At 42.1% G+C, this 19,809-nt stretch overlaps 1 protein-coding gene across 14 annotated transcripts in view; it reads right to left on the reverse strand.

Moving 5' to 3' along the window:
- Positions 1 to 19,809, reverse strand: part of FGGY (FGGY carbohydrate kinase domain containing) — a 460,818-nt gene that overhangs the window by 90,832 nt on the left and 350,177 nt on the right. For all 14 annotated transcript variants that reach the window (XR_008671153.2, XR_008671144.2, XR_008671185.2 and 11 more), the window contains 2 exons: positions 11,575 to 11,649; positions 4,468 to 4,588 (listed from right to left, as the gene is read on the reverse strand). Coding sequence is in view for 5 of the 14 variants with exons in the window: in XM_055360768.2 (XP_055216743.2) it covers positions 4,468 to 4,588; positions 11,575 to 11,649 (196 nt within the window). In the remaining 9 variants the exon portion in view is untranslated. The remainder of the gene's footprint in view (positions 1 to 4,467; positions 4,589 to 11,574; positions 11,650 to 19,809) is intronic.

Below are 19,809 nucleotides of genomic sequence, written 5' to 3' on the forward strand. Positions count from 1 at the left end.
CAGACTGCCAGGGTTTGAATCCTGGCTTCCCCACTGACTTAGCTGTGTGATCCTAGGCAAGTTACCTAACCTCTCCGTGCCTCAGCTTTCTCATCTGAAAAATGGGGTTAAAATTCCGCCTGTCTCATAGAGTTGCTGTGAGAATTAAAACTGCTATTATAATAAGGCTCTTAAAATGGTGCTTGGCTAAGAGAAAGCACTAAATTAGCATTAGTTGTTATTCTTAAAGTTTACCTTACTTCTGAAGTCTCTCCTCACACCTGTTACCCAGGGTGAAATCAATCCACTGCTTCCATTTGCCTCTAAGACCAATCCCACCTCTTCCCTTCCTCCCTCCACCTACTCTGAGCCTGGGAGACTGGCCAGTGGGGATCACAGCTGTGGGCCCCTGCCCTCTGGTTTCATCCTTGGCTAAGCTTCTGCTGGGCTGCCCTCTTCACACATCCCACCAGGCTCAGATTGCCTGCTCCCTACCCTCACCCTTGCGAGCCCAGGGGTGGAAACACTGTTAGTATCCCAAGGTACTTCTTGGTTGTCTGGGCTTCCAGCACCCTGCCCACAGCTCTGTACACTGACTATTCAACTTCCCTCCGGTTAACCTAACTGGAGTGTGTATCTGTTCCCTGCCTGGACCTGACTGACACCGACACATTTTGTCCTCTGGGTCCCCACTCTACTCACTCTGGATATTGGTCATAAGACCAAGGGCACTTTTTCTGTGTTGTATAAAGAACCTCTTGGCTGGACATTACTGTTCTTCTTAGCATCCCTGTGCCAACCTCAGGGCTTGGCACACTGGTGTGCACAGAGAATGCTTTTGAGTGAATAAATGAAAGAACAAATAATTAAAATAATGAGTAAGACCAGAAGAGGGAAACCCCTACTGAAACTACCAGTACTAAAAAATAAAACTTAGAAGAAGGAACATTTAGTCCCAAGTCAGTGGGGGAAACTTAACAATTACTTAGTACATACCAAGTATTTCTTGAAACCACAGTTAACCAAATGACCAGGGTACAAGGAGGTTCTTCCTCCTCATGTAGACAGCATTTCCCAAGCTGGCAAGGCCCCGCTCTCCCTGCTTGTACAGAGCAGGCTGTTCTCAACATGGCAAAGATTCACTTTCAAAATAATAAGCTGCTTTTTTTTTTTTTTTTCCCTAAAATGCCCCTCTTTCTTTTTGGCATGGGGCTTCCTAGATGGAATAAGAGAACTGACATTTACTGATCACCTACTTGGGCTAGGCACAGAGTTTGATGCTTACAAACTCGCAAGCATTTATTCCTCAGCAGTGATCTACATGAGGGAGATGATAATGTTTTTTGGTTTGTTTGTTTCAGAAGAGGGAACTGAGGCTCAGAGAGGTAAAGTAACGTGCCCAAAGTCACAGAGCTGATCTGCTTTTTCCACTGTTCCACACTATCTCCAAAAAAATCTCCCAAATTCCAATGTGTTTTTCACATGCATTTCTGAGAATCATGTTCCAGGTCGACAGTCCTCCCTAACTCTGTCTTTGTAGGAAAACTAGAGCAATACAATGTTTAAAGGCACCAATGACACTACCTCTATACTGGCTGCTTGTGTACGTGCCTTTTACAGGGACAAATGCAAATGTGTTCTTTTCTCTGAGTGCTGGGTGAAGGAGAGGAAGAGGGCAGCTTTGGCTGGAATGTGAACTATTTTATCTGATGCATTAATGAGTTTAGCAGAACCCAAAGCATTCAAAGGCAGATGCACTTTGCCATCACTTGTCAGTCACAGGCTTCCAAAGGCAGAGGAATTCCAGGCTAAAGAAAAGGTCCCTTTGTCTGGAACTGTAACTGGTCCATAGTTAGAGACAAAAGGTCCAGTTTCAATTGGAATCCAAATAACGATTAACAGCCTTTTCATTCAACAGCCTAGAGGAGAACAGTTTCCAAAGCAGAACTTTCTGTGAAGCCGCTGCACTCCCCCGCCCCCCGTGCTTCTGAGTCAGCCCAGGGATGTAGGGACTGGAAGATGACCCATTTTCACAAAGTCCAGGGCTGCAGCGCGGAGTCAGTGCCGGGGTCACTTGCAGCTAGCTGTTCTGCTCTGGGAGGCCCTGTTTCCCATTTTCTAGAGTATTGTGTTCTCCAAAGCTGACTTTCATCTTTCCTCTTGCATCCAGATAGGAAGTTTTTTGGCTATCAGAAGGCTGGAAATTGGGGCCGGGTGTGGTGGCTCATGCCTGTAATCCCAGAACTTTGGGAGGCCAAGGCGGGTGGATCACTTGAGGTCAGGAGTTCAAGACCAGCCTGGCCAACATGGTGAAACCCTGTCTCTACCAAAAAATACAAAAAAAAGAAAAAAAGAAGTCTAGAAATTGGAATGTCACAGATCAAATTTTAAGCTTGAATGTTATCTGAACTAGCCAGCTGATTTTTAGATAAAATGTTATGGTTTTTCTCCTGAGGACAATTATAAGGCAATCTGGGCTCTTTTTATGTCTTTCCTCCTTCTGCTTTGAACGGCCCACTTCTATAGGGTTTTGGACATCTCAGGAAAGTGGGGTCATCATCAACTGGTTACAAACTTGGCAGAACAGTCAAGAAACCTGGGTCAGCAGTACAGTACAAAGGGACGGTGGGCCCAGACACACCACAGTTACAATACTGGTCCTGCCCCGTACTGGCTGTTTGACTCTAGATAGCCAATTTAATTCACCTACCCACCCATCAACTTGCTTGTCTGTAAGATGGGGGCACCGATTTCTACCTTTGGTGGTATGGGAGGATTAAGTGTCTACAGCGTGATTCACACTGACACATAGTAGGTGCTTGGTTAATGGTAATACTTTCTATACTTCACATCCCAATAGTTCTGCCCTTAGACTGTATGCTTTTTTTTTTTTTTTTTTTTGAGATGGAGTTTTGCTCTTGTTGCCCAGGCTGGAGTGCAATGGCGCAATCTCGGCCCACTGCAACCTCCGCCTCCCAGGTTCAAGCAATTCTCCTGCCTCAGCCTCCCCAGTAGCTGGGATTACAGGCATGCGCCACCACGCCTGGCTAATTTTTTTTTTTGTATTTTTAGTAGAGATGGGGTTTCTCCATATGGGTCAGGCTGGTCTCGAACTCCTGACTTCAGGTGATCCGCCCACCTTGGCCTCCCAAAGTGTGAGGATCACAGGCGTGAGCCACCGTGCCCGGCTGACTATATGCTTTTCTTACTGTCCTCAGACTTGTGCCTCAGTCTGCTTATCTCTAAGCTGGGAATAAGTGACTGACTTAGTTTCATCTCATGATGTGCAAAGATCAGTTATGTCCATCATGTTAGACAAGGCTCTCATCTGCAGGAATCTGTGTGGCTTGGAGGGGGATGGAGGATATAACGGGGCAGGGACTTTGACCTGCCCAGAAGTGAGAGGTAAGAAATTAGGAGATGAGGGACAGCAAAGGATAATGATAAATGGAGGTAGGGTCAAGTGGGCTCTTATCAGGCTGGAGTTGGGACTACGGGATGGGTACAATCCTCCCCCACTTTCCCTCCCCTTGCCCTGCCCTGGTGGTACCTGGCCACCCAGGGATGGGTCCTGGGAGAGAATGGGTCTCCAGTCCTCAGGAGACACTAGAGGGGCAAGGAGTAAAAGGGGTGAGGGTATCAGGTCCAGAGAGACAGAGGTCCAGGCCACTCTCTGCGACAACAGAAAGCCTCCTGCCAATGGGGCCCCTTCCTTGGGTCCTAGGGGCTCTGCTAAGGATCCTTCTCCCCCACTGTCTGCTGATATCACAAAGAGCTCAGCCCATTACTTGTGATTCCCTGCATCTCTATTATGATCCCTGATTCTGATGAGCTGAGAAGGAATCACAGGATCTCAGGGTCTTAGGGCTCAAATTCCCAGTCTGCAATCATACCCACAGATCCTATAGCATCCAGCCTCTGCATTCTTTCTTCAAGACAGCTTTCTTATCACTTCTTCCAGACCACACGCTCTGAGCTGCCATTAGGTCCCAAACTAGACAAGGTGCCCCACTATGTTTCCATGATACCCTGTACTTTTCTCACTCCAAGCTTTTGCCATACTATCTTTAATATGCCTGTTTGCTGTCTCCCTTCCTCAATAGACTGTGAGTTCCTGAGTGGTGGGGAGCAAGAATCATGTCCTATTCATCTCCGTATCTTCAATATCCTCCACAATGTGTGGATCAGAAGAGGTACTCAAAACTGTTGTGTAAATGCTTGAATTAAGATCTAGTCCTGGCCAACTTCTCTCTTGTTATTTCTCACCATTATTCAATGGTTGGATATACACAGAAATCACTTTCTCCATCATGCATCTAAAGATGTCATAGAAGTCACTTTCTCCATTGTGAATATAAAGACTTCAGGGTTATTTTAATAATCTGGCATACCGCATATATCCTCCTATTCTCACTTCACCCAGAACTTGGCCATGCCCATTTGCTGCCAAGCCAAGAAGTGACCTTCTCTCCTCTTTCCCAGACTTACCAGTAATGTCCGCATGCATTTGCACAAAAAGGGGATTCTTGCTGAGGCCTCCACATAGGAAAAGAGTACTGATTGAGTGCCCTGCTGCCTCCATGGCTTCTATAATGAAGCGAGTCCCCAACTTGAAAGGAAAAGCAGAAGATAGCATCAGTATAGTCACAAAAGTAAACACTAGGGAACACTTCTTAAATGTTTACTCAGTGCTAGACACTGTACTAAGCTCTACATACACTATCTCAGAAAGCTGAGACTCACAGAGATTATGTTGTCTATGATCACACAGTTAATTAAATCGCAGAGTGGGAATTTCAACTTGGGCCTGACTGATTCCAAAACCCTCTTAATTACACCATTTGCTTCTATCAGTAGTTACACAACACTGACAAAAACAGTTGACAATGTCAACACAGTTAATGGTAACATAGTTCACTCAAACAGATATTTAATGAGTGTCTACTATAGCCCAGGCCCTGTATTAGCAGTGATTGCAATAGTACTCTGAAACAGAGTCAATGGTATCTTGGTCAGTCTTCCTTTACTAAATGGGAACTAAAGGCTTTTTCCTTAGAAAAAGCACCAAAAAATCCAGCAGCAGAATCATGGAAAGAGGGCTCTAACTGCATAAAGAAGGTGAGATCCAAGGCTTCAGGGTGGCTAAGGGCTAAAATTACCTTTGCTATTCCCTGAAACCAGGTAGTGGTTCTCTAAAAGGAGACTTCTGAGCCAAATCCATTCCCTGGTTGTTTCAGGGCTTCACCATATTTTCAATTCAGCCTTGTGTCTCAGTTCTTGTGCATTAATATCTTCCTAATATGCATTATCCTCATGTCTGTCTTGCTAAGTTCATTAAACTCAGTAAAAACCATTATTGCCTTAGAGTTATGGAAGTGAATCTTAATGTAGAATTCTTCAGTTTTAGATAGGATAGTTGAACATCTGAAAAATCTTAATTTACTTGAAAGTTCAAAAACTAGAGTTCAAAAATCAAAATTTATTTGGGATAAGGACTAAAAACAAAAAGATGAACTGTGATGTGGCCATAAGGGGGCAGCCACATGGTGATATTTGAGAAAGGGGCTCCAGAAAAAATAGAGGAAGAGGATTTTTTGGTGGGTAGCAAGTCTTTGAAATGTTTAGAGATTGAGCAATTTGGGGAGATGTCACAGTCCTAAGTGTAGACCTGGGAGTGAATTGCTAAAAAGGAGGGAAGAGAAGTCAGAAGAGATAAGAAAGTCAAGGATCTGGGAGGCCAATGTGTCTCCACAGATGGCACAGCCACCAAGAAGAAGGCACGAGCCAATATCTTGGTTTTTAGTGAAAGTGTGACAGTATTGTTCAGGTTGAAACCTAGGAATGTAGTGAGGGAGAGGAGGTGTTTTAGCTGAGGGCAAGAAGAATCGGAGTTTAGCCAAGGTAAGGAATAGGGTTTTGGGCCGGGCGCGGTGGCTCACGCCTGTAATCCCAGCACTTTGGGAGGCCAAGGCGGGTGGATCATGAGGTCAGGAGATCGGGACCATCCTGGCTAATATGGTGAAACCCCATCTCTACTAAAAATACAAAAAAATAGCTGGGCGTGGTGACGGGCACCTGTAGTCCCAGCTACTTGGGAGGCTGAGGCAGGAGAATGGCGTGAACCTGGGAGGCGGAGCTTGCAGTGAGCCGAGATCACACCACTGCACTCCAGCCTGGGCAATAGAGCGAGACTCCGTCACAAACAAAAAAAGGGAATAGGGTTTTGGAAGTCAGCAGGATGCTGCCCTGACCTCATGTCTTAGGGGGGTTGGGGGTAGAGGGCAAATGCAGCCTCCTTTGACAAGGCTGTCTGGGGAGCTGTCACCCCAGGGGATGGGGGAACCTGGGGACAGGAGTGGTCAGAGGGTGATCTGGGAACCATAGGACATGAAATCCTAATTGGTTTGGCATAAATCATGAGGGACAGGGGCAGTTCAGGAGCAAAAGGCACAGCAGTTCTAGCCCAGAGGTCTTGAGGGTTTGTTGAAGCTATTCATGAATCTGGTAAAAATATGGATTAGGTAAAACCTGGGCCTCCATAAACAATCTACAGATGTAGTGTGTTTAAAAAAATTCAAACATGTCGTGCCATATAAGGCCAGATCCTACATACTAACTAGGGCTGATTATTCCCAGATGTTCTTTGTTAAGCTTTTTGGGGGGTCATGAACCCCCTTGAGAATATGCCAAAACCTACTGACCTCCCCAGAAAAAAAAAGTCACACACAAAATAGTACTATAAATAATTTCAGGAGGTCTACAGATGCCTGAAGTCCATCATGGATCATTTGATGCCTCTGGATTCTGGGCAACCCCAGTCTGCTCTAACGGCATGAATTGTAGTAGCTAAGAGCATGAGTTTTGAATTCAAAAAACCCAGGCTGGCATTTAGGCATTTCACATATTTCTTGTACCTTAACCTTTCTATAACTCAATTGCCATTTTTTTTTTTGCCATGGGAATAATAGTATCATATTCATTTAGTTAAAAATTCTATAGATTGTCAGAAATGTCAACATGCAAAAAAATTAAAAATGTGGTCTTAGGCTTGATGAAATCTAGTAATACCTACCACACAAGTCTGCTGCTGTAGGCAGCAAAGGTAAAACTTGTAGAAGAGTGCCCAGCTCACGAAAGGTGCGTACAAGGAGAGTTCTTCCGGTTATCAACTATATGCTAGGCACTCTGCTATGCACTTTAATAGCATCTCTAATCTTAAGGCAAATGTGAAACCTGCATATTGTTTTCCCCACTTAGGAGATATATAATTTGACTAAGCAATACAGTCTGTATGGAATGGGAGAATTGCTGTCTCCTAATTTGTATGGAAATGTCAGGAAAAACTGGTATCTTTGATATTTCTAAAACCAGGGACCTAGGGGCATGCGATTAGCAGGCCCGAGACAAGAATAAAACAAAGCACATTTCCTGGGAAAAGGAAAGAAATGATCCGAATGAGAGGCACTCCCTCCAGAGGGGCTGTGACAGACAGCCTGTCTCTCCCCCATGTGGTATTGTCGGCTGGAATTTCCCACTCAGTCTGGCGGTTCCTTGGAGGACCTTCCCTTTCGGTGTCCCAGACTCCAATCTGTGTAATACTCCACCCTACTGAAATGCCCCACCAAACGGCTTTGTGTGAAAATGATTTTGTGCTCACCTTTCTGGAAAAAATGTTTTCACAGAGAAATTTAAATTAAAATTAGGCTATTCCACTGGCAATGTACAGAACCGAATGCAAATCAAGAGACTTCAAATGCAAATAGTACCTTTTAAGGGTCTGTTCTGCAAAGAAAACTATAGATGAACAGGCTATGGATAAACCGGGTGGTTGACAGGTCTTTCAATTAAGCATGATCAAGAGAGAATTTTACTTCATGGAGGGTTTTGCACAGTCCCAAGTTAACTTGATCACAATCCTCTTTAATTTCATTTCACCCCTACAAAACAGCACCCAAAGATATGACTATATATAGAGAGAAATTTGCTTAACTTTCAGTTGACCGACAACAAATAAGTGCTCCGGCAATATTCAGGGCTAATGAAACAACATTTTTTTTTTCCCAAGTTGAACATTATGGGAAAATATCTGTTATCGGAATACCTCATTAAAATGCACATTTTTTTTGCCTAAAAGATCAGCACATCCAGATACATTTGCAAAACAGACTGAACCCCTCACAATTCACTTGACTCCACAAAAAAGGCTTATCGAAAAAAATTTCTGTCTTAAAATGCCTTCCTTTCATGGTATTATAAAGGTCATTAAGACAATGGACAGAATAAATATGATAGCTTTTAATACATGTACGGCCCATTAAATACAAGATTGATTTTCCAAGTGTGTGGTACTTGAGAAAATGTAGCTGGCTTTTTTTCTTCCCCTCTCCTGCCTGCATTAAGTTTAACCTCATTTATACATTTCTGGACTTCTGCTGCAGTACTCTTACCAGGAAAGGAACCTCTGTGAGACAATCCTGGCCAAATTAATGATATTTTCTAATATATATTAAGTAAAAACGATTCTTAGGAATATCTGAAAGCTTATTTCACCCATGTAGCTTTTACAAACAGATCAAAGGAAAATGCAGCATGGTAAAGTGGAAAGAGCAGAAGCCTGGGAGTGAGATGGAGAAAGGTTCAGATTCCAACTACCATACTCTAGCTGTTTGACCTTGGCAAATGGTCCTCCCCTTGTCTGTAAAATGAGAACAAACCCACCTACTTACAGGGTTACAGTGTTAAGCTACCAGTAGGCAAGGCACTGTCTTTGGTGCCTGGCACACAGTCCTGTCTGACGAAAGGTAACTGTCACTACCACTATGTGATGGTGCCCCTTGGTCCCTCCTGTTTGGCCTCATCCTTCATGTCCTCCTCTTAGCATGTGCTCAAAAGGGGGAATATCACACCACTCTGATTTTCCAAGATTATTCATTTCAATATAAGCTATTCATTCTACTATATGACTCTTTTATACAATAACATTAACAAATCTGAAAATAAAAGTTCCTCAATACAGTCAAATGTCCTTTAAACATGGGAATACATTGTGAGAAATGCATTGTTAGGCGATTTTGTCATGCAAACATCATAGAGAATACTTCCACAAACCTAGATGGTATAGCCTACTACATACCTAGGCTATACATAGTATGGCCTATTGCTCCTGGGCTACAAACTTATACAGCATGGTATTGTACTGAATACTGTAGGCAACTGTACCACATTGGTAAATATTTGTGTATCTGAACATATCTAAACATAGAAAAGGTACAGTGAAAATACAGTATCATAATCTTATAGGACCACCATCATATAGGAAGTCCCTCGTTAACCAAAACTTTATGTAGCAGATGACTGTACTTCACATGTCTAATTTTGTTTTAGAATGCTGGGGGTTCAAATCCCACCTCTGCCACAAGCTATATGGCCCTGCACAAGTTAATTAATCACACAGAGCCTTAGGTTTCTAGTTTGTGGAATAGGAATTATAATATCTATGTAGTAAGGTTAAATCAGATAATGTGTGTAATGTATCTAGCACAGTGCTTGGCACATACAAAATCTCTCTTTTTTTTTTTTTTTTTTTGAGACGGAGTCTCGCTCTGTCACCCAGGCTGGAGTGTAGTGGCGCGATCTCAGTTCACTGCAAGCTCCGCCTCCCGGGTTCACGCCATTCTCCTGCCTCAGCCTCCTGAGTAGCTGGGACTACAGGCGCCCGCCACCATGCCTGGCTAATTTTTGTATTTTTAGAAGAGACGGGGTTTCACCATGTTAGCCTGGATAGTCTCGATCTCCTGACCTCGTGATCTGCCCTCTTTGGCCTCCCAAAGTGCTGGGATTACAGGCGTTGAGTCGCCCGGCCTATAAAATACCTCTTAACTTGGCCAGGTGCGGTGGCTCATGCCTGTAATCCCAGCACTTTGGGAGGCCGAGACGGGTGGATCATCAGGTCAGGAGATCCAGACTATCCTGGCCAACATGGTGAAACCCCATCTCTACTAAAAATACAAAAAATCAGCTGGGCATGGTGGCATGCGCCTGTAGTCCAAGCTACTCGGGAGGCTGAGGCAGAAGAATCGCTTGAACCCAGGAGGTGGAGCTTGCAGTGAGCCAAGATCGCGCCACTGCACTCCAGCCTGGCAACAGAGCGAGACTCTGTCTCAAAACAAAAACAAAAACAGAAACAAAAACAAAACACCCTCTTAATTCACTTATTATTATCATCATAATCATCATTATTATTATAAAACAGGACAGCTAAATAATTATCTTTACTACTGATGCACACTTTTTTTCTCTATTTTCATCTTACTATTCATTTCCTGCATTTTTACAGATGTCAGAATTGTGTGCTTTTGACCAAGTTTCCATGCATAAAGATATTTGACTGATTTCACTGAATTGGCCAAGCTATTAGACCAATAAGAAAATTGCTTCAGGAAGATATAGTAAAACTAGTGTATAATCTAAAAGGGCTGTTTAATCAAGTTGACTGATTCCATACTTCTACGTAGTTGCATTAAAGAAGTTATATCCCTTCAGTATTAGTATTATTACTATCTGGGAGGTTCCATTCTTTATTTCACATACATGGTGCCTGGACAAATCTGAGCATTAAAAAAGCACTTCTCTTGGTGGTGTGAATAAATATACATATAGTTTAAAGGAATAAAGTTATGAAAACAGTTGTGTGAAGAAACAGAATAACTGAATATCATATATGTACGTATAGCATTAAACATATTTGCTTAAAACAGGTGTTACTGAAAAATAAATTTTGAATTAAAATTAGATAAACTGATTTTTCCTTTCTCTTAATTCCTATTCTCTTTTCAGAAGTGGCTAAGCCTCACTGGATTAACTTAATTTCGGTTACATACCTGCTGTGAGACCCCGAAAGCCATGATCTACTCTCCTAAAATGCACTTTGTAATATATGCACACACACAACCTTCTGGATGTGATTTCAGGATTAGGACCCTCTTGTAGCCCATCCACAGCCACCTCTAGATAAGAAGATTCTTTAGACAATGGTTAAGCTTTTAGGATTTCATTTCCATTTGTGATTTATCTTTAGCGTTAGAAACTCCTAACATTTCAGATTTAAATTCCCCTCTTCCTCCCTAATCATCCTAACCTCACATAAGCAGCTAATTATCTAAAAACAAACACTTTCATGTTCTAAGGAAGCTTACTATTTAAAGGACCCCTATCATGAATCCTTTTGCAAGGTGAACAATATAATGTATTTTATAAATCAGACATTCTTAACAACTTTTCTTAATGCAAGCATACATAGCATCTGTTTGCTTGCTTCTATTTAATTAAATTTAGAAGACAAATTAGATAAATGACAAGTATAATCTTCACAGATTTTAACTCCTTTCAGCTTTTTGTTATGTGAGGTTATTAGTTAAAGCAGGTGAGGCCTTTCATCAACATTTCCTTCCAGACATACAAGAATCTCTTTTTTGCAAACAATCTTTTAATTAAGAATCTCTGTCACAAAAGCATGTGCTGTATCTTGGGGAGCCAGTGGCCTAGAGTATACTGATGGCTCTAAGTCTCTTTAAAAATGGCATTACAGTATCTTACAGCAATGGCTTGAACTGTGGCCAGGTAGAGAATGGCAAGATCATCGAGGTCCTGAGACAGTTTCAATCCGGTGACCTGCAGGGATGAAGGGAAGAAAAGAAGAAGACGGTCAAAAGAAGCTGCCGTGGATAAAGATAGTTCCCATGAAATACGTTCAGATGTGTTTTCTTGCCGAAACAAGTTCATATGCAAATCCCCTTTTTGTGAGCAGAACGTGAAATGCCTATTAAGTTGTTTAATCTCCAGACCTGGGAAAAACTATCCCTTCCTCCCCAAAAGAAAATACCCTGACCTTAAACAAAAACAAAACAAATACCACAGGAAGATTATGTTTGATATTTCTTAGACGATAATTAAATACTTTTTATTTTAAAACATTCTCTTTTCTTACAAATACCTATTTTCTGTGGCTTACAAGAAATCAACACGTAACAGTGGCATTCTAGTACAAGATGATCTTGTTTTGAGTTCTGCTACTGTCAGACTTCAGTGTAACAGCATTCAGTGTCCAATCCAGGGTAAAATAATATGTCTCCTACAAATATTATACCTACTAGGGGATAACTTAGAATCTGTGGGTTGCAAGGGGATCCCATTAAAGTCAATCAGAATCAGATGTTTATATGGAGTATGTCAATCTCTGAGAGAGTCCAGAACTGAACAGGATGCCGGATTTGTATGCCATCAGGACTTGCTCACAGTCCTGCTTTCATGTCTCCCACTCATCAAGGTGTTCTCTTGGGACATTTCTAAAGGGTGAGGGCTGCTGGGTTCTTCAAGCCGAGCCCAACTTTTGTGGGCATCAGCACCATACTTCACTTTAGATTATCACATTATAAAATTAATTCACCAACATTCATTTACTCAGTTCCTATGGTGTGTGTTGTCCTGAGCTCAACCAGGTATGGACATGCAGTTTGCAGCAAAATAAGGGAGCTGAGTGGTCTACCTAAGTCCCTTCCTTCATCTTCTCTGGCCCCATTTAATTACTCTCTCCAGATTTCACCCTGAACCCCACTGCAATTGGCTTATGACAGTGCACAGGCACCATTCAGTTACCCAAACCAGGAAACTTGGGAGCCCTCTTTTTTTTGAGACAGAGTCTCGCTTTGTCTCCCAGGCTGGAGTGCAGTGGTGTGATCTTGGCTCACTGCAACCTCCACCTCCTGGGTTCAAGCAGTTCTGCTGCCTCAGCCTCCCTAGTAGCTGGAATTACAGATGTATACCACCACATCTGGCTAATTTTTTTGTATTTTTAGTAGCCAGGCTGGTCTCAAACTCCTGACCTCATATGATACACCTGCCTTGGCTTCCCAAAGTGCTGGGATTACAGTTGTGAACCACTGCGCCTTGCCAGAAGCCATCTTTCTTGACCTCCCTGTCTTCCCATATTTAAGCAGTCTCAAAGTTTTGTACGTTTGATCTCCCAAATCTCTTTTGAACGCATCTCCTTTTCTTGATCCTTACTGTCATTCACTTCCTTAATTCAAGCCACCATTATGTCCTTCCTAATTGCTGACAGAGGCCCTGAGCAAATCTCACTGTTTCTAATTGTGCTCCTTTCCATACTAGAGCTAGATTGACTGTTCTTAAATGCAAATCTGATCGTGTTACTCCCTGTAAAACGTTCTCCCCATTGCCCTCGTTTCACAGTAGAAATGCCTTCACCGTCTCATGTGCTTCTTCCTGGGCTCGCCCTTGCTTCTTCTCCAGTGTTTACTCTTGTCCCTCCTCACTCTGTATCCTATGCTCCAGCTACGCTGAATTATTTATCTAAGTCTGTTGATGCGGGGATTCCTACATTCAGTAGAGCTACCTGCTGACAGTTTTTCTTGGCAAATAATTGGGCAATCAGATTAGAATGATGGCTTTGATTTTTAATACACAAGAAGATGGAAAATTTAAATGAGAGACACGAGAAGAACTCTGGCGCTGAATCATCCTAAGCCATTAACTGTGAAAGAACATCCTTCACAAAGTTTCCCAGAGACCTAAGCATATGGTAAGAATTCTGGAGCTCAGAGAGAACATGAACAATGCTGACATTATGGAACTTTATTTCACAGTGAGGAAATAATGTGCCTAAGGGAACACAGAGAATGGACACCAGAATGTAGGTGTTCTGATGGTCTTTGCTCGTCTTACTCACCAAAGCTCTAATGTCCAGTGCTGTGCCTGGAACATAGTAAGCACTAAGTTAATATTTGCTGAGTGACAATTCACTCAGCACTGTGAACTATGAACCAGTGACAATTCAATGCTTCTTTTCACCTTTTAGACACCACTTTCTCTCCTTATGTCCTATCCTTCTTAGTTAAATTCTACAAGTACAGGTGGACAAAGTTTACTGCCTCAGCTCCTCACACAAGCAGAGAGGAGGAGACCATGCCCCAAGAGAAAAGAACACTGGAAGAACACTTTTAGTTACTTGCTCCATGCTCCCACCTGCCCTCCACCATCCCTAAACTTACCCTTTCTCATCAGAGAAGTGGCTTTTATGAGAATAGGGTAAAAGGAAGGGTCCCTGTACCTCATATAGAGCCTTTGTCTTGAGTTTGAAAAAGGCACCCCATCTGGGAGTATGAATTATAAAAAGGTACAGAGTAAGCAGGATTTCAGCCTGGTCATAGCCCCCTGAGTGGAACACTTTCTGTGAGCTGCCTGCACCATGCTGGTATGCAGTGGTCCTGGCAATGATCACTAGCCATGAACACCAGTCATGAGCTGAACATCCCTGAGCTGAACACTTTCTGCGAGCTGCCTGCACCATGCTAGCATGCGGTGGTCCTGGCAATGATCACTAGTCATGAACACCATTCACACACGGTTTCTCTGTCTCTCCTGTACTGGCCTGGCCTCAACAGCACCTCTGCTATTAGGTCTCCTAGGGAAGTTGCTGGGCCATGGCTTAGTGCACTGTTCTAGAGCCTGTCCAGGAGGCTGCCTCCCTTTGGCTTCCTCTCTCTGGTCATCAATGGGAAGAGGATTAAGCCATGATCCTGTGTGGCTGACCCACTCCTAAAGACCAGATTTGGATGATTTTTGTCGGGAGTGGGGGTAAAATATGACTTTGTATATAAGATGCATTCCCCTAACAATATTTATTAGGAACCCCAGTGCTTTGTATAATAATACTGATAATGTAATGGGTTCTGATATCCTTCTCAATTAGTAAGAATCCATAAGAGAGAAGAAAGGGTGTGACATAGCTGGATTTAACTTCCTTAATCCCCAGCAGATATCCACGAGAATTTCCAAAAAGCATTGGTATTCATGCAAAAAGATATCATGGACCCTTCTCTAAATTTCCAGTGCCTCCAGAGCTCAGAAATCATAGAGCAGAAAAGGGAGGATAATTTTTTTCCCCAGAAACTGAGAATGATATAATCAATGTAATTGAGCACTAAATTTAAATCCTGAGCTTGCTAGCAGCTATGGCAAAAAGGGACACATGAGGGTGAAATAGCTTTTTTCTGATAAATAAAACATAGCTATCCTTGAAGGGAGACAAAATTATTCCTGGGAAGAAATTCTAGAAGAGATTTCTTGCATGGATCATAATATAGAAGGTATTCAGTATCAAAAGGGAAGCCGCAAACACAATTCTCACACAACCATTTCCAGTATTCCCTCACCACTAACACTAGAGCCATGGTATTGAAATGTGACTTAGTGAAAGATATTTATCTCTCAAGTGCAAAGACACTGTGGTCTGAGCTCCTTGTTTCCTTGACATCTCATCTGATATGCAGGTGATCGTTAAGTCCATTTAATTTTCTCTCAAATACCAGGGACCTCAGCCCAGTCAACCCATGACGGAACTTTGCAAGGAGTGCCATGAAGACTGCTTGAGAGGCTACAAAGGACCCTCGGGGAGCTGTCTTGGAAGGGAGGTGGTGACAGTGCCCTGGGAGTGCCAAAGAAGTCCTGGGAGAGGCACAGCTTTGAAATGGCTGAAAAGGCTAGGATAGGCCAGATGAACTGATTCCCTAGCTGGAGGCTGAATGGTTCCAACAAGAGGAAGTAGAGAGGAAGCATGAGTAGAATGAGTGTGTTTATTGATGTGCCTGTGCCTATTTTGAATGTTTGGGCGAGACAGACAAATGTGTAGAGAAGCCCGATGTGAGAGTTGCAAGGGTAAGCACATTTTATCTATTTTGGATATTGTGTAATGAAGAGAACTATAAGACAAAGCTCTTACAATTAATATTAGGGTGCATGAAAACTATATATAATGGCCAAAACAATGCAAGTAACTGCATTGCCTAATTTTAACCTCCTAGATTATGAATATAAAGCACTTATGTAAATATTGGGATTTTTGAGGTTAGAGGTGTATGCCAATTGAAAGAATGAGCTTTAGAGGAAGGCACCTGGGTTTAAATATTGACATTTTCTCTAATTTAGCTGCATGACACTATATGAGTTTTGTAACATCTATGAGCTCAATTTTTTCATCCACAAAAAAAGAGATAATACCACAAATTATCTTTGTGAGGATTACATGAGGTATCATTTGCAAAGTAAATTACTTTTTTCAGTAAGCTGTACTGAGTCTACAAGAGCTACATACTCCTGTAACTCTTATGGTGCCAACTGTGCACAGAGGCGGCATTTAAATGTTCATTTTCTTAATGTGGCACATATACACCATGGACTACTACACAGCCATAAAAAAGAATGAGATCATGTCCTTTGCAGGGACATGGATGAATCTGGAAACCATCATCCTCAGCAAACTAACACAGGAACAGAAAACCAAACACCACATGTTCTCACTCATAAGTGGGAGTTGAACAATGAGAACACATGGACACAGGGAGGGGAACATCACACACTGGGGCCTGTGGTGGGGTGGGGTGGAGGGGAGGGAGAGCATTAGGAGAAATACCTAATGTATATGGGGCTGAAAACCTAGATGACGGGTTGATAGGTGCAGCAAACCACCATGGCACATGTATACCTATTTAACAAACCTGCACGTTCTTCACATGTATCCCAGAACGTAAAGTAAACTTAAAAAAGTAAAATAAGGGTTCATTTTCTTTCCCTTTCTCTTAATAAGTGTTCATTCTCTTTCTCTCGAATTGCATGAAAGGCTCAATCCCATTCATTTACTGGGATATGGGAATAACGTATCTCCTTCACCATGCTGTGGGTACTACTGAGGATATTAATGAGGGGCACTGGAGACTAGTGACTGTTCAGTGTAGGGAAGCCAGGGCAGAAGTTGCTCATCAGCACTGGGACCATAATGTTAAAGGTACAGGCATGCAGGAGTATGGAGAAGCCCCTGAGTGCCCAGGGACACAGAGTGGGGGGACTCTTGCAAAAACTCCTTGAGGAAGCCTTAGCACTTATCAACCTACACACTTCCATTCACTGTAAAGAGAAGAGACAGATGGTTACTGTCCACCCTGGACTTCAGCTTAAATCTTGCAACTTAGTAGCTGTCTAAACTACGGCACCTCTCTCAGCTCTTTCCTGGGATCCTAGTCGAGTGTAGGTTTCCTGGGATCCTACTCTAGATTTACTGAACCTTTGGTGTGGGTCCAGCAATTTGCATTTCACCACATTCCTAATGCACAATAAATTGTGGAAATGACTGCTCTAAACCTTGGTATTATAAATTATAGGTTCATAGGTTCTAAAATAGTTGAGATTATTAATAAATGTATCAGCAATTACACTTTTTCCTTCCTAGTTGTTAAAGGAATTGAAGTGTTTATACACATTAGTAAGAAAAAAAAGGCTTAAAAATAGTTTCCCAAGGGATCTCAAAAGATTACAAAAGACAAGAAAATGGGATTCACAAGTCCTGAGATTTTTCTATGGTCATCAGAGCTTGATGGGGGTATCCAAGGCTCAGGGGAATTCACTGAAAGCTTTCCAGAACACAATGGAGAGGCAGAAATGCTCTGCTTGCTCAGTCAATAATGAAGGTGGAGCTGATGGACAAGGCAATGAGGAGGATCAGAGAAAGATTTATAGGAAGCCTCTAGAGGGAAAAGGGACATTGGAGGACAGGTCTGAGATAATCACCCGCTTGGAAGAGAAAGGGGGACAAATCTTCCCAAAAATATTTAGAGGTTTCAGTAAGTGTCTGGAATCTAGGCTAACACTTGGCATTGCCTAAATCCCATCCACATTTGAGAAATGCAGATGACTGTGCTACCACAATGTGGTAAGCAGAATCCTAAATATGTCCCCTCAATATTCTGTACCCTGGTTATTCAATTAAACACTAACTGAGGCCCTGCTGTAAAGGAACTGGGCAGATAAAATTATTTAATAGCCAGATGACCTTAAAATAGGGAGATTATCCTGGATTCTCTGGTTGGATCCAGAGTAATCACAGGAGCTCTTAAAAGCAGAAGAGAAAGGCAGAGGAGTCAGTCAAGCAACACAGTAGAAGAGGAAGACAGGAGAGATGAAGCAGAAATAGAAATCGGAGTGGTTCAAAGCATGAGAAAGATTTGACCCATCATTGCTGGCTTAAAAGATGGTGGCAGGGGTGGTGGGCCCAGGAATGCCAGAGGCCTCTGAAAGCTGAGAAGGACCACTGGCTGACCTTTAACATGGAAACAGGGACCTCAGTCCTACAACTGCATGGGACTAAATTAGGTCAACCACTTGAATGAGTGTGGAAGCAGATTTTTCCCAGAACCTTCCAATAAAAACCTTTGATTTTGGCCTTGTGAACACTTTCTTTGGTTACGGCGGAACCAGTAGAACCAACCTAGATTTCTGACCTGCAGAACTGTGAGAGAATAAATTTAAGCCACTAGATTTGTGTAATTTATTATAGCAAGCAAAAATGATGGATGGACACTGCCCCTCATGACCTTACTCTATTGGTGAATTCTACACCACACAACACTACTTTGTTTGCTGTTTACCCAAAGGCCCTTCACACTTTGTTTGCCTTGCTTCTGAGGGTTTGTCTAAGCCATTTTGATATGCTCATACACTGTTTCTCGAAGCTGGTCTGTACAACTCTTCTGGCCCATACTTGCTGTTGTCTAACCCTGTCTTGGGTCTGCACACCAAGATTATACACAATGGACTCTATCCTTGGTCCTCTGGCCTTAGTTCCTTTGCATTGTTTATGTCTTGGACCTTCCCAATAGATTCCACCTGATTCACCCCTCAGTCTTTTATCATGCCACATGACCTTGGGAAACACTCCTGCCCATAGTCCATTCCCTGGTTTTACTTGTTGTTTAGTGTATATAGGAAAGATAAAGGAGCAGTAAGAAAGGAAAGTCTGATTCTGTGATAGAATTTTAAAAGTCATTAAAATGAAAAAGAAAGATGCCAGACACATTAAAAACAAAGCAGAAGCAATGAAAACACAGTAATGACAAAGCTCTAGTTTTTTATTTTTCTTTTTCCCCAAAGAATGTCATTGACCCAGGTTTGAATTGACTGGTTCCCATTCCACTTATACCCTTTTCTCCTCTGAGTAAGCTACTTAAACTCCTTGAGCCTCGGTTTCTCTCTTCTTTTAAGTGGGACAACAACATTGTCTTGCATGGTTGTTGTGAAGGTTGTTGATGATACATGGAAAGCATCTACCATGGTGCCTGGTGCATCAGGTGCCTGAAAAATGGTACCTATTAAAAATCACAATACCAGCTGGCGAATTAGTCACTTCAGTAAAATATATATATTTTTCAGTAAAATACATATTTTAAATAAAATATAAATATGTAAATTTATATATAAATATACAAATAAAAAAATATATTTTCAGTAAAACATATATATATATATATTCAGTAAAATTTGTGACCAATTTGGAAAATACCAATTTGGTATTGTGATTATATATATATAATCAGAAAACCAGGTAAAGACACTGAGGATATTAAGCTTTGTTATAGGATTTGATTTTTCATAAGCAAAAATATGTAAAAAAAAAAAAAAAAAGTCTGAATAAATCAGTGTTAAATAACGGCAAAAACATCCACAAACTCATATCAAAGAGACCATGTGTTTCCAAAGCTTATAAATACATCACTTGAAAGCTACTTCAATTAGCTCATGAGCTTCCAGCTCTATCATCCATCTCCCTATCGGAAAAGTCACAGGGGTGCAACCTCTGCTCTCTATTGAGCTCTTGCAGATACCCTGAACTGCTGACTCCTTCCACATCTGGATCTGTTTAGTGATGCCTACAGCTAGCTGGGATTCAGTCCCTTGGAAACTGGCTAAGATCTCCCAGTGCTTCCT

This window comes from Gorilla gorilla, chromosome 1, assembly GCF_029281585.2.
Source record: "Gorilla gorilla gorilla isolate KB3781 chromosome 1, NHGRI_mGorGor1-v2.1_pri, whole genome shotgun sequence".
NCBI lineage: Eukaryota > Metazoa > Chordata > Mammalia > Primates > Hominidae > Gorilla > Gorilla gorilla.